Genomic DNA, 14729 nt, shown 5'->3' with positions numbered 1-14729 from the left:
TACTGGATCTGCTGTAAAAATGCTTCCCAAAGACCTACATTCCCAGTTACTCACGATGAACGCTGCCATTTTCTTCTCATGGGTCAGAGCAAGAGGCCCTGAGTGGGAGGAACTGCTGGGTGGGTCTCATCTTTACAGGACGGCACTCACCTTTCAGGGTGGCTGTCAGCCACCAGGGCCCGGCTGGTCTTAGAGAGCTGATGCACCGTCTCTGCATAGTCCTCCACGGCTTGTTCCAGGATCTGGTGCTTCTTCAACATGGAGACGGCACTCTGCTCATCCTGCCAACAGAAGGGGCTGTCACAACCACAGCCACGCCCCCCCCACCTGACACCACCTTAAAGAGGGACCTTTGCATGGGGCGGGGCCGGGGCAGGAGGAAGACTCATCAGAAAGAAAAGATCCTCGAGGGGCTGAGGGCAGTGGGACGCAAAGCTCTTCAAGAGCATCAATGTGGACTGGACTGCGAGAGCCTCTGAAAGGCGACCATGAGGATGATGCAGGCTGATGAGGACCCTCTGCAGGACCCTCTGCAGAATGGGGGGAAGCCCAGGCAAACAAGCCAAGGGGCCCGGCTGCCTGAGATGCTTCTCAGTCTAACAGACACATAGACGACGTTCTCGTGGGAATACTGTCACATACTCTGAAACTGTTTCATAAGCACCTTGTATGTTGTCAAAGAAAGACTCCGGCAAATTTCTATTTAGAAAAAAAGGGCAGGATGAACCCAGTCTTAATGACATGCCAGGATTCAGAGAAGAAAATTCTGCATCAACATCAAGGGACAAACAGCCAGGTTCCAGCTACCTCTACGCACCATGCTGCCCCTGTGACCAAGGCAACAGTGCAATGATTCATAGAGATGCCACCAGCAGCAGAGAACAAGTTGGAGTCTGGTCAGTCAGGGCAGGGCTGGGGCTCAGCTTCCTTACCTTGGCCTTCTCCTCTGACATCATGTACAGCTCCTGCTCGCTCATCCACGCCTCGGCCTCAGCCGCATCAAAGTAGTACTGCTGGGCCCGGTGCGCCTCCTCCAGCCGCCGGTGCCGCTTCTCTGTCTCCTCGATGAGGAGGCCCCACAGCTGCGTCAGGTCGGCCAGCCTCTGCCGGATGGCCTCAGCACTGGGGCTGCTGCTGTCGGCGACGATGTTCTGGCTCCTCTCGAAGATGTCGTCGATGCGAGGCTGGTGCCCCTGGATTTCCTTCTGGAGGGTCTGTGGGAGCGGGGACACACTGGGGTTCACCAAACAGCATGCCCCTGTGCCACGCTGTGGAGGCCAGGGCCAACCGCCAGCCCTCAGAGCTCTCACGTTCTCCCCGGTAACCTGGAGCCAGTATCTATTGGACAGAGTAGGCCCTGGTGGAAACGCTTACCTGGTTTTTCTTGATTAACAGCTGCACGGTCTGGAGGTTGTGGCCGTGATCTGTGGAAGTTGCCAAAGGCATCCTCTCTCCAACCCACAACTGGAAGGAATTATAAACAGGTGGTCAGGGCCGCTCAAAAAGAACAAATACTGGATGCAAATGAGAGCAGGAAACGATAGCAGGGAGGCCCGCTTGAGAGACAGAGTGGGTTTAATCCCATAGGGAAGGGTGGCTGCGGGCACCTGCCCTTATTCTCCGACACAGGGTGGGGCTATAGCCTTCAGCCCTCACTTCACCCTCCATGGCAGACTCTGTGAGTTCTCATTCTCTGTTTTTGCAACTCCTATTCTAGGGGCACCAAAACCCTTGAATTATCTTTAGCAAACCAGACAGAAAAATAAGAGTTGTACTTGGTGTGAATACACAGAGCTCAGCCAACCAACGCGGCCCGAGGTGGGTCGAGCATGGAAGCGGGAATGTGGGCACCAGGCGGGCAGGCAGGGGTCACTCACGATCTCGTCTTCCACATCCCTGTTGAACTGATGGATCTCTTTGGAGGCCAGCAGGTTCTGCTTCCTCTCGTTCAGGGGCTCCAGCAGCTCCATGAACTTGGTCTGCACGGTGAGGCGCTTGCTGTCCACCTCGTCCGTGCTCTTCCCCTCCTGGCTCAGGGCCTGTGCCTGGCTCTGTAGCTCCTCGATCTCCTTCTTCCGCACCTCCATCTGATTCTCCAGCATCTGAGGGCAGGAGACAGACCTACCTTCACACCTGAGTCAGGGGAAACGCAGACAGTGCGACATGTGTCCCCCTTTGGCATCAGCCCAAGTGGAAGCTCGAGAAATATTAACTAACACAGTGACAGCCTAAGAAACGGTTCCGCCTCCGCAAACTAGCAATCAGCATGCCACTTTGTCAGCTGACTTTAAAAAAAAAACCCGTTCTAGGATTTCTAAAACTTGGGAGCAACAGTCAAGTTTATCCAGGAACTTAGGAGGCAAATGATGGGGGAAACAAGAATTAATTATGTGGAAAGGACAGTCTTCATCTGTCTGCTCAGAAGCCATAAGGATGTTGGAAAACAGCTTAACCAGCAGGAAGGTGTCAAGTCTAAGGTTTCCAGTTCTTTTAGGCCAGAAGGACAGCTAATGTTACCATCTCTTGATTTCTTCAATCAGAAAACTGATCATTCTTTTCAAACATGCTGGATAATCAGCTGCAAACAGACTGACTGTGTATTTACATGAGGCAAACAGGCAAAAGCAAAAGCAGAGGTGTTTCATTCAGGAAATATTGCCCTGGCAAGACCAGGTACTGATGGCTTAGAGACAAGGGGATAGCTTCTGGGAGTAAACTGACTCCTTTCTTAAGGTGGGAGAGGACTCGGCCATGCCCTGCAAACCGAGCCCGGGGAGCTCCTGGAAGGTTCTGTCACCAACTTGCTTGTCAACCTCACTGGAGCTATTATCTCCTATATTCGAAGTAAATTCGTTTGCCCTGAGAAGGGCTCTATCATGATGCAATCCCCCATCCCCAAATTTCTTACCTAAAAGGTACCCTGAACAACTCAGGTAACTATCACGTATCTACAGGTTATATAGTGAAGTATGAGAGTATGACTATGTTCTCCACGTAAACTGCGGAACTAAATGAAGTGAATATTTACTCAACTGTTGAAGGGTGATACTACATCAACTGAGATGATAGTGAAAGAAGATTCACGCACGGATGCCCAGTACTCCTAGTGACGCTGTGTCTTTCCACCTGACTCTACAAATGTCCTGGACACTGTCAGAGCCCACTGTGCTGGGTTAAAATCCCTTGCACAGGAAGCAGGTATTTGAGAACCGGGCTGCAAGTTAAGACTATGAGCACAAGGGCAGGGAAACAGCCCCGCCCCGAGAGTGCACTGGCCCCGCCCACTCGCCTGCTGCTTTTTCAGCAGGATGTTGACGCTGGTGAGATCTTTGCCGTAGTCATCAGACTGAATCTGACTCTCCAGGCCATGCAGCCACTTGTCCAGATCTGCGCAGCTCTGGGTGAAGAGCTCAGCCTTGTTTGCATCAAAGAGCCGCTGGGCCTTGGTCTGGGTGGTGGATTCAAGGACTTCCCACATTTTATGTAAACCCGTGAGTTTCTCCTTCACCACGGCTTCTGTCTCAGGCTTTTCTGAAATGAGCTGCATTCCTTCCTGGAAAAACACACATAAACACAGTTTTCAGGAGAATAGATGTCACTGAAAAACAAACCTGAGATATCTGATCTGTGATTTAGTTACTCATTTAACACACACACAGTCTTTCCACACGCAGTTCCGACTCAATAAAACCCACAATGGCCCGGTCTATTATGGCCTTCACAGGAGTGGAGCACCAAGTGACTGCTGGGGCTTTGGGACATTTAATGCTAATAACCTACAACTTCATCCCCTTCACATCACCCCCCAAGAGACCATATGCATTATTTTAACAGTTAAGAGTCTGAAACAATATAAAGAATGTGGAGAAAGAGAAGGGACGGTGGGGAACGTCGCACGTTCAGTTATGCTACAAAGAACCTGTGCCAAAATCATACATTTTAAATTATTACCGTGTCTACTATAGGAGTCACCCAGGAAAAATAGAAATATTATGCATTTTAAAGTTTCTCTAAGTTCTGTATCCTTGGGGCTGACCAGTCTCTGTTGCAGCCCAGTACACGTCACACGATCAGTGAGGGCGCCGCCCCGGGCCACGGTCTATGGAGTGCAGCAGACGAGACACGACAGAGATCAAACCCCTGGACTCATTAAAAGATAATGGAGGCGATTTGTGCCACTGGACTGGGTTTCTGCTTTTCTCCCTTCTGCTGGGTTGAAGTCAGGAGTTGGTAAATGGAGGTGGGGCTGCTCCTGGCTGTGTAACTTCTGTTCGTGGTCAGATACGACTCAAATATGCTAAAAATTGTGCTAAATACAAAGAAGCTCATTCCTACCTCGTTCGTTTTCTCACCACAGCTGGACTAGTGAAGCCCCACCAAACATTTTAACTCACCTTCTCAATTTTGTCAAGCCATTCTTTGTTGGATGCGAGTTCTGCCATAAACGCTTGATGTTTTAACCATTTACTGTGCAGATTTCTGGCTTCATCATAAGACATGTCCTGGGCTGTAAGCATCTTTTCATTGATCCAGAGGGACAGCTTAGGAATTAAAAAAAAAAATCAGGAAGGTTTCAGAGATTGTGATCAGAGACATCAGCCTTTTTTCTGCCTGGGAAGAGGTGTTACGTCACACTATGCATACTGCATGTTTCCATGGCAACAGACAACCAAACATTCACTTTACAACTCTGAGCCGTCACAACACATATCTCCACTGTATGGATGCTGTACCTGAGCCCTGCTCCAAACAATGTATCTAATATTAAACCCAGAAGCACAGAAGTGCTCTGAGCCAGCTTTCAAACTGTTTGGCTCTCTTAACCAGCTCTTCCCTCAAAGGCTTGTGTTTAAAATTCTGCCCTGACCAGTCTAAGTCACAACCTTCTCTCTCCTTCAAATATCCATGGCCAGTTATACCACGTTAATCATGATTAACTGTCTTTTATTCCATTTGGTAATCTTTTTACTCTTTTAGTTCTACTGTATAAAAACCAAACCCCTCACTCTTTTATCCCTCCCTCCCTCCCGGGCGTGTCTATGGGAATGCCACAGAGCAGAAGTAACTTGCTCACTGCAGGGGTAAGGTAACAACAGTGTCCTCTCAATGCTCCCTTCAAGTCTGAACCAACTTCACCTTTCCCTCTAAAGCCTGTCACTGTAAAGAGTCTTTCATTCACACCAACAACACTTCACACGACTTGATTTTGAGACCCAACACATCTGCCTGGATCTGAGCTCTGAGGAGCTTCTTCACAGAGCCTGCCGGCCACTGACAGGTCTGAAAGGGGCTTCTCTTCAGCCCAGCCCCAGGCCCTGGACATGTTTCTCTTGCTGGCTCTCATCCCAATTTGTCCAGCTCCGCACTGCCTGCCTGTAGTTGGCCATGCCAGGGTCCCAACTCCTGCCCCATACAAAGCACTAGCCAGGAAGAGCTTCTGTTTGCCCAGGCGGAAGATACGCAAATACACAAAGGGTCAGCCTGGAACCAGAAGCAAGTGTCTTCAGGGGCCATGTCCCTTCTGTGTGACTATGAGAAGCCACTTTTATGCCCGGTGCTGCCACAACAAATGTGCGCCCAAACTGCAGTATGGTGCCGCCACCAAAGGTTTAGAAATGCTGTATAAAACCAAGAGGAACCCTTGAAATCAACAATCCCAAGGCTATTTGCTCGCACTCTGGGCTGCTGCTGGGAAAGGCTTCTCCATAAATTTGCTTCAACAATAGGAAGTCTGTTCTTTGGAAACGATGTCGAGGGGTGTGAGGGTCACAGGAGCACTCCGGCTCTACCTTCCCCAGGACACTCACCCACCAGGCAGGAGGGGCTGGGGGCTGAAAGCAAAAGGTAGCGAGATCTCTTATGTCACTCTTTATTAAGGGGGAAAGCAGCAGTAAATTTCATAAAGCTCTTTGCAGGCAAGGACCACAGATTTGTTCCACAACAACAGAGACACTGAATTTCCTACTTTAAAAGAATTACCTATTTTCCTTACAGTTATCTAAGTCGCTAAGATCTGACATGCTATGGCCATTCAATCTAAGGAGAAAAGAGGTTAAAAGGAAACCAAATGGCCAAATGCTCCCCTGTATTCCATACACACACACTAAACACAATAAAAGGCATTTATCCAAAGTGCAAAGGGCATTCACATATTTGCGCTATTCATAACCACCTACCCGAGAGAGATTTAAAAAAAAGAGCTACATAAAAATCAAAGGCTTATAAACAAATCTGCTCTTTGCTGAACACATCATCCTACAGATAAAGCAGCATGTAGTGCAGCACAATGAAATGGAGCCATGGAACTTGCTAGTTCATCAGCCCTCCATCAGCATTCTGGAATCAGAACCACAGTTATTATCTGTGGGCATTTACAAAGGTCATTTAAGAATATACTCATTCTCTGCAGAAAAGAACACTGTGCAGATTGGGAAAGGATAGGAAAAATGCTTTGATCGCTGAATTAAGCTCAAAGCAAAGCACTGAACTCGCTACCCCTGTGCCACCACATCTAGTTACACTGTTTTCCTGGGGGGAAAATCAGTTTCAAAAAACAGGAGGTATGGTGGGAGAGAATAAAACAGGAAATTAGTACCTTTTAAATCCTTCATTTTTCAGGGTATCACCTTAAAATAACACTACAAAAATCACGATGCTCTCTGTAGCACCATGTGTAACTGGGCCTAGATGGCCCCTGCTCATTCCCCCACCACTCCGCACTGCTGCACTAAACTTACCCCTCCAGAAAGAGTCTGCGGAGGGTGGCAACCCCGGGAGGTTTCACTACCCAGCCTCCTCTAGCCCCCAACGCACGAGGAAGGCAGTGTGACAAGGAGGCGACCTGGGCTCCCTAGACCTAGAATGGTACCAGCAATGGTATTAAATCTGACCCCTGGGTGCTCTGTAAATATCTAGCAGCACAACAATAGGAAGGTTTTCAAATGTAGGACTGGTCTACATGCAAGCTCCATTCTTAGAGTCTGGATCTCTGAGAGTCTGGGGCATATTTTAATGAGGCTGAACGACGGGAAGTTTACAGCCAGGGAATAATACCTATCACCCCTTTGCTTGTACTTCTTCACTAAGGGTTTTACAGCCTCCAAACCTGACCTAAATTCCGCCACTATGTGGAAGCAGTCTCTGCTACTGTGGGACAGCTGGGACTCCCAGCAGATCCTAAGGTTGTACTAAATGATATTCAAGGAAAGAAAAGGTAAACCAGGGAGACTGCAGAGCAGTCCCAGAGAGAACTGTGAATCATCTCCGGCACAAAAAGCCCAGCCAAGACCCTTGTGCATACTTTCAGGAGAAATCACGCAGGACTGAACGCTCTGGGCGTGCCTCACAGTCACTGGTGTGTGTTAAGGAGTGAACGCCTTGAACCAAGGATGCTAATTTGGAACAAGCATTAACAAAGATCTAAAGATCTACTGAAACTGACTATTTCCTGTGATTCTACTTGGAAGGACTATCGTTTTATCTACTTACTTTTCCCACACATTTCTATTTATGAATCCACACGTATGTAAAGGGAAAACCGGGGGCTGGAAATTTCAACTGAGCTTCTCTGGCCTCTCACCTTCTGCTCATTTCCTGGCATTCTTCTTCCCAAATGTTTTACCAGGCTCACGTCAAGGAATTACATCTCATCAACTTGCCGTTTAAGCAAGGATATGGAATCCTACTGATTTCCCCAGCACATCCCCTTCTATATGGCCTGAGGTTAAAACAAGTCACCGATGGTGCTTCAAGGGAAACATCCAGGTAGTTTAAAGACCTCCAATTTGGGAAGGCACAGCCCAGGCTGCACACACCTCCTGACAACCTTCACTCCTTCCAAAGCTGAAGGACCACTTGGTATTCACTGCAGCACAGTATCAACTCCGCACAGCTACCAGTGGATCCCATTACACTCCCCGATGCCTTGTCTGGGGACATGAATGCCTCTTTTAAATGGGTATCCTCTTCAAATGGGTTGTTAATGCTGGGTGTCAGTTGAAGGGGCACTCTTGTCCTAAGCCTGTCTGGCTCCAGGCAAATCCTCCAGAGCCCAAGATTTATCAGTATGGCCCTGAAGCCGACAGACCCTGAGCGACATAGTTTAGGGGCTTTCTTTCCTTTGTAAGGTTTAGCTGCTAGAGCATATTGTAAGATTCACAGCAAGACAGCAGTTTCCTGGACATGAAGGATGGCTTCTGTCACCGACGATCTAACACGACTGTTATTAGAGCTGTATTTCTCCTAACACACAGCTGCAACTTTGCACGTGAGGGGTTTGTGATGGCTTCAGTCATGTTCTTAAGCACAGGACCTCGATCCTCTCCACACCTTCTAGCTCCCTCTCCCCAGTGTCCCTGCAGCTTCACTTAGATGCTCTTCATCCCATTTTTGCCTCTGATAGGATTTAATCTAATAAAACAGAGAGGGCTGAGCCTCACCGCTGCTCTCTGGGAGACAGTGAAACGTGATGTCCTCGTGATCTCACACATGTGAAGTCACCTAGATGCTTTCTGCCAACCAGCTTGCAGAGAGATTGTATTTTTCTGGCTGACTTTAGTTTCCCAAGTTTGCTTATTATGCATGTATCAGGGGAGAACGAAATAGTATGAGAATCACCAGATTAATACCACATGTTAAAACTCGGAGTTTGAAATCAGGGTTACTGCTCTTGGACACGTGCCTGAGGAGCCTGAAAGATGAATAATTTCAAGGTCTTCAGTGAATAAGAAACTCATTTTTTATTTTTTTATTTAGTTGTTTGTTTAAAAATTCTTGTGTGTGGGGTAGGTAATTAGGTTTATTTGTTTCTTTGATTAATGGAGGCACTGGGGATTGAACCCAGGACCCCATGCATGCTAAGCATGCACTCCACCACTGAGCCACAGCCTCCCCAGTTCGTATTTTTTTAAATCTTTCTTCTTACCTGGGTAGTCAAATGCAGTTCCCTTTATTCTTTCCTTTCATACTATTAAATATGTGTTACTTTAAATAGTTAAAACATAGTATTAGATGCTTTCATGTTATAGAATGTGTTAGAATATCACCACCTTTGACAATGGAAATGTCCTACATCTGTGTATCCAATGTGGCAAGCCGTGAATCACAGCTGGCTGCGGAGCACTTCAAACACAGTCAGTGTGACTGAGAAACTACACTCTTAATTTTATTTAATTTAAAATGAGATAGCCACATGTGGCTAGTGTCTTCTGTACTGGACAGCACAGTTCTAGACACGATATTCTAGATTATAATAATCTGGTTACTCTAAGTGGCAGTTTGTAGGTTAGAGAACTGACCGGCCCCACCTGCAAATTATGTAAGTGATATGAATTTCTGGCCTCGGGTAATTTTATAATTGAAAGGGCTCTTCTGCCCAATGCTGGATGGCTCTTGTTACAGAAGAGGAAAGGAGGGGTTAAAGGGAGACATACCTCCTGACAATCTTGCAGGAACTTCTGAAGATCTCTGTTGTCCTTCAGTCTCATCAGGAGCTCACTGGCTGCCTCACGATTCTTCCTATGTCTGTTATAATAAAAGTAAGAATTACTTTTAAAAAAGGAAGTAGGGAATCTTGAAAAACAGAATTTATAACTCAATTCTTTCCTGGGTTTCTGTATATGCTGAAAACAGTTTGCCTACGGTTCTCAATTACGTCACAGAGACAAGACTAACAAGAGAGTGTAGCATCTTCAAAATGAGTAAGCCATGGTACAATAGACCAAAACACCTGTCCCAGCCAGGCAACAGGCCAGGAAGCAGTCAAATGAGCTTCATAAATCTGGTGCAAGGGGAAGCACCTGAGCACACGCTGTTGCCCATGTTAGGAGCTGTGGGAGAATATGAAATAGATCTTCAAGAAACTCAGACCTGAGTGGCAGGCTGTGTACGCAGCTAAGAAAATATAAAACCACATGACTGGCTTTTAGTGAATGTTTCCTGATAACCAGATTCCCATCTTGAGAAGAACTCACCCAAAACAATAAACCAAGAATGAGAAGTTGTAAACGTGAGATTATCTACCTACTCAATCCCACTCTTTACTAACAGATAAGCGTAACCGAGGTTTAAAGAAGTTAAAGCACAAAACCTTAATCAAAAAAAACTTGCAAGACTTGGAAGGAGCTGCTGAGCTTGGTCAACGACAAGAGACCTGGGTGAATGTTCCCCATCTCGAACGCAGTACACAGGGCTTCTCAGCACACAATGCGGAGGTGCCAGAACTCACCACCACCAGCCTGTGGACAAGAGCCACGCGAATTCCATGAGTGCTGTGGAAAGGGCCACCTTCACATGGTCCTACTGCCACAGGGGAGAGCGGGCCACACTGAGAATCAGAAGCATTGCAGGAACACAGCTCCCCGAGAGTCCCAAGGAACCCAAGCCAGCGGGCCAGCCGAAGTGCAGGGCGTGGAGAGGAGCGAAGGGACAGTGCAAATTGGGAGGTTTGGGGTTTTATATCCAACCCCCAAGGCTGTGGTGCTTGAGCAAGGTCTCTCGACCAGCCCTCCAGCCCCCATGGTGGGGAAGAGGAAGATCATGACCTCTGACTCTGCACAACGCCAAGAAAGGGCAGCTCGGGCAGCACTTGCCACTGACTGGCTTTTAGAGGACCCTATTCCGGACCAAGAAAGATCTTACAGGAATGCCATGTGTCACCCAGGTCCCCAGTGAGCGCTGGCAACAAGTGACAGAGACAGCACCGCACCCGTGGTCTGCCTGGGACCAAAGGGAAATGCTCTCCGCTCCTACAGCTACCAGTGACTACAGAACACAGAAGAAAATAAACACAAGTAATACTGTCAGGGAATTGCAAGACACATACAATGACTTTTCAAATTTTTTTCTTTTTCAGTTGAAAAGGATACCCTAGTTTTAGGAGAAGAGGTCTTAATAGGTTTATGCCCCTTAGGCAAAGTGCAGAAACAGAAAAATACTTCTTATATAATGCTAAATGAAAAGAGTTCAGGCAGAGCCAATGACGTAAAACTCCATGGCACAGATGAGAAAGCAGAAACTAAAATGGTGTGTGTGTGATGGGGATGAGATTAAAAGGCAGTTTTCCACTTCCCTCCCGTTTTTTTCTTTATTGTGATTCTGCCCAAATTTTTAACAGTGGCTTTTATAATGACAGAAAACTGAAGGCCAAAGCCCCTCTACTTCACTGCTATCCTTTCTCAGAGACCAAAAATTAAAACAAAATTTTTTTTTCAAAGACTGTTACTGATTTGGGGCTAAAGGAATGAGTCATCTAAAAATGTGGGTGGGGATGGAATGTCAAGAAAAGCTCTTCAAGTTCCCAACCCTCAAATTCCAATCACCACCTGTAGGGGTTTTTAAGAAAATAAAACAAACGTTCAGGAGGAAGGTAACCTGAGTTGGAGTTAAGTCACAAAATGCAGGAATCCTGCCTTTAGTCAAAAGCCTTGAATAAAAGGGCCCGTTCCCTCCTGTGGCGTCAGACGAAGATGCTACCATGGCAGGGAACAATCAGAGACACGGGCAGTTGCATCAGGACGTGCAACCTTGAAGCTCATGGGAATGATGGAAGTAAAAATAACTTCAAACACTATCAGACAACTCACTGAGAGACACATACCACCAGACAGAATCTTGAATGTATCTCTTACATAATCAAGATTTACACGTGCCCAGCAGATTTGTCTGGACAATTTTTCTCTTGCAGTGGGTCCATGGAGGAGGCAAAGGCCTAATGGTAACTTAGGGTCCCGTGTCCAAATGACACAGATCTGCGAGGCATGATGATGGCCTCTGAGTAATGTGCTCTGTGGAGTGAAAGCAGCTGTACTAGCAGCTGAGACCGGTGGCTGCTCAGAAAGCCCCAGAGGGAAGAGAGAGTGGCTGCACTGTGTGCTTGTGGTAACCGACAGTGCTCATGGGAAGTGAGACCGGAAAGGTCTTTCAAGGCTGGATCGTGGATTTACTTACAGGGAAGGACCTTCTAAAAATCGGCTGTAGTTTCCCACAGTCCTAAGAGTGCTCTCTGGGGTGAGGTTAAATCTCTTGCTTTATTTCCATCTCTTACCTACAGTGAGACTCAAAATGAGGTGGATACGGGGTTTAACTCTCCCTCTAGTGAAAAGCGAAGAACTAAACAGGTATCTGTGGCAAAGTGGGATGGTAATTTTAAAGCTTTTTCCCCATGTGAGACAGGGTCTGGCTTTATGAAACTGGACACTTTTTCCTTTTTTCACAGGACGGCCTCGGGGCTGGAGTCTTCCTGAGCCAGGAAGCTCACCCGTTCGCATCCCCCGGGCAGGCTTGGATGGCAGGCTCCTTTCCGCCCAGTCACAAGCACTCTGAAGGCCACTCACACCCCACCCACATCTGTTCAGAGCCAGTGTCTTTGTTCTAGTACTTTTTCATTTCAACAGACTCAGTGGTAACAGGCGAGATTTCCAGAATGTAAGCACATTATGATGATTTTGCGTTCTACAAAAATAGCTTCACAGGAGCATCAGAATGTTTCTGGACAGGGATCAGATCTGAAGGATTAGACATTTACTTTAGCTTGTGCTCCAACACCACATGGAACTCAGATTTGTGGGGGTTTTTTTTTGTAACAGACCTGTATCCTCTAGAGTCAGTTTCAGATCTTGAGGCCTCTGGGGATGTTAAAGTGAAATCAGAATTCAGTAAACACTGGCCGAGGAAAATAAGAAAACATAGTCCTCCTGAGGGTAGATCAGTGGAAAGCCCCGTCCCCCTTCCATCTTTCCTAGGCTTATGGAGAGAAGAACTCTCCTCCCACTGCCTTTTAGAAATAGGTATCCTAAGGGGACCTTGGAACTTTAGGAGCCCAGGTTCTCCAACAAGGGCAAAAGGAAGGTTAAGCCACAGCTGAGAGATGCTGAAACATTTTCTCATATCCCGGAATCTCTGGTCTTGACAGCATCACCTGCTTCCAAGCCCTCGCAGCTGCAGCACCGGGGACGTATAAATACACCGAAGAAGCTGCCAGGCAGCTGCACGCCTGCCTGAATACAAGTGTCCCCAACGGCCAAGCCCGCTGTCAGGAAACCAGCTGTGTGCACCTAACGTGGAGGAACGTGGGGTATCATGTTTACAAAACAATGAGAATTAACATTAGGAGAAAAGGAAATTCTATTTCCAGGTTAAGAATTCCTTGCCCAATGCTTGTTTCTCACACTCATCTAAGAAAGGCCTGGCAGAGAGATCTTTTCTTCTTATTTTTTCCAGCTATTTAAAAAGCAACAGACACAACATTATCCTAATGTACCATACACCCTATTTCATAGTACCACACTTAGGGTATATGGATTCGGGTCTAAATCAGCGCAAAAGGCAGGCTGGCTAAAGTCAGGAGTTCAGTCTTTTTTGGGGAAAGAGTAATTCCCTCTCTTCACTGCATATCATAAAAAGTTCATCTGGCCCAGGGTCCCAGGAGACCCTCTCAGACATGTTAAGTAAAGAAACACTCTGAGCAAGGAGTTCTTCCTCTTCACTGCACTTGAAGGTCACAGAAGCCTTGGGGAAGAGCTTGTTTCTCGATGACATCAATCTCACAATGAGCCCTTAAATCCACCCAAACTGGGACCAGAGAAGATCAGCTGGAACAAAGGATAGCGACTGACTGAGATGAGCCACCCTGGGACAGAAGTGGCCGGCCCAGAGCCAGCCCACGCTGGTACATCCAAACCAGATCTGCCCAGACGTAGCACTTCAGTGATAACCAAGGCAGACAGAGAGTTAGGGATGTCCACAGAGAACACTGGCCTTCAGGCAGGGAGAAAAATCTTTTGGAATACAAAGAAAGAAAAAAGTAAAAATAAAAACAAGATCACCTAATCTTGGAGATGCCTTGACAGAAGAGGAAAAGGATCTTTTCTCCTATTATGAAGAACTCACGACAGTATTATCCAAGCCAGTTTTCTAAGAAAGGCCTGATGATGCTCCTTTGTAGCTCTGCCTGCTACTCAGGACCAGCAAACCTTGCCCTCCCTCCCCACTCCCCCCGACAGGCCTCAGAGGAGTCTTGCATGGATGAAGGTGAGTGTGGGTGGAGCTGGGGAAGCGCCTGGTTCTCGGGGTCCCGTTAGGTGACATGCTGGATATCACCTCTCAAAGGGCATGGCTTACACCCTGAGTGCCACTCAGCACAAAGACATCTTTGGTTAAGGATTAGTTTGGCTTCTCAGGCTTTTCTTTTGTAGATTAGATTTTGCTAGGTGCCCATATCCTGCCTGCTGGGGAATTTACACCCACAGCCCCAAGGACTGTGGCCAGTGATTCAGATGTTATAGACTCCCAGGGTGGACAACTCCCTTAAGAACCTCAGGGCACCATACCTGTCATCGATAGAGTCCACCTTCTCCTGGATGCGGTCTGAGTTGATGTTCCCATCGCTCACCAGCCTCCGGCCAGTCTCCACAACTGCGTTGATCTTCTCCTCATTGGCATCCATGGTGGTCATGAAGTCCTCCTGTTTCTTAATAGCTGCTTCAGCCCCTTCCAAAGTGGTGGGCATTTCAGTATGGGCCAAAACATATTCCTTATTTAAAAAGGGGAAAACAAAGTTATAGCAAAATGAGACATCATGAAACACAACTCACTTCCGGAAAGACAAAAGCACTCTTTCCTACACCCTACGTTTTCAACATATGTGGCAACACATTTGCTTTGTTACACTTAAATGAAATTATGGAGTCAGATGACATACAGTTGGGAGGGAAAAAAAATCCTGTGCAATA

At 47.2% G+C, this 14729-nt stretch overlaps 1 protein-coding gene across 6 annotated transcripts in view; it reads right to left on the bottom strand.

The window, feature by feature from the left end:
* SPTBN1 (spectrin beta, non-erythrocytic 1) overlaps positions 1 to 14729 on the bottom strand; it is a 184551-nt gene that overhangs the window by 21736 nt on the left and 148086 nt on the right. For all 6 annotated transcript variants that reach the window (XM_074341141.1, XM_074341142.1, XM_074341137.1 and 3 more), the window contains 8 exons: positions 14328 to 14530; positions 9432 to 9522; positions 4395 to 4541; positions 3290 to 3553; positions 1878 to 2102; positions 1375 to 1464; positions 933 to 1214; positions 151 to 281 (listed from right to left, as the gene is read on the bottom strand). In XM_074341141.1, the coding sequence (XP_074197242.1) occupies positions 151 to 281; positions 933 to 1214; positions 1375 to 1464; positions 1878 to 2102; positions 3290 to 3553; positions 4395 to 4541; positions 9432 to 9522; positions 14328 to 14530 (1433 nt within the window). The remainder of the gene's footprint in view (positions 1 to 150; positions 282 to 932; positions 1215 to 1374; positions 1465 to 1877; positions 2103 to 3289; positions 3554 to 4394; positions 4542 to 9431; positions 9523 to 14327; positions 14531 to 14729) is intronic.

The sequence above is a fragment of the Camelus bactrianus genome, chromosome 15 (genome assembly GCF_048773025.1).
Source record: "Camelus bactrianus isolate YW-2024 breed Bactrian camel chromosome 15, ASM4877302v1, whole genome shotgun sequence".
Lineage (NCBI taxonomy): Eukaryota > Metazoa > Chordata > Mammalia > Artiodactyla > Camelidae > Camelus > Camelus bactrianus.
The sequence above is the reverse complement of the archived record's forward strand: the minus strand, read 5'-3'. Positions and strand labels throughout refer to the sequence as shown.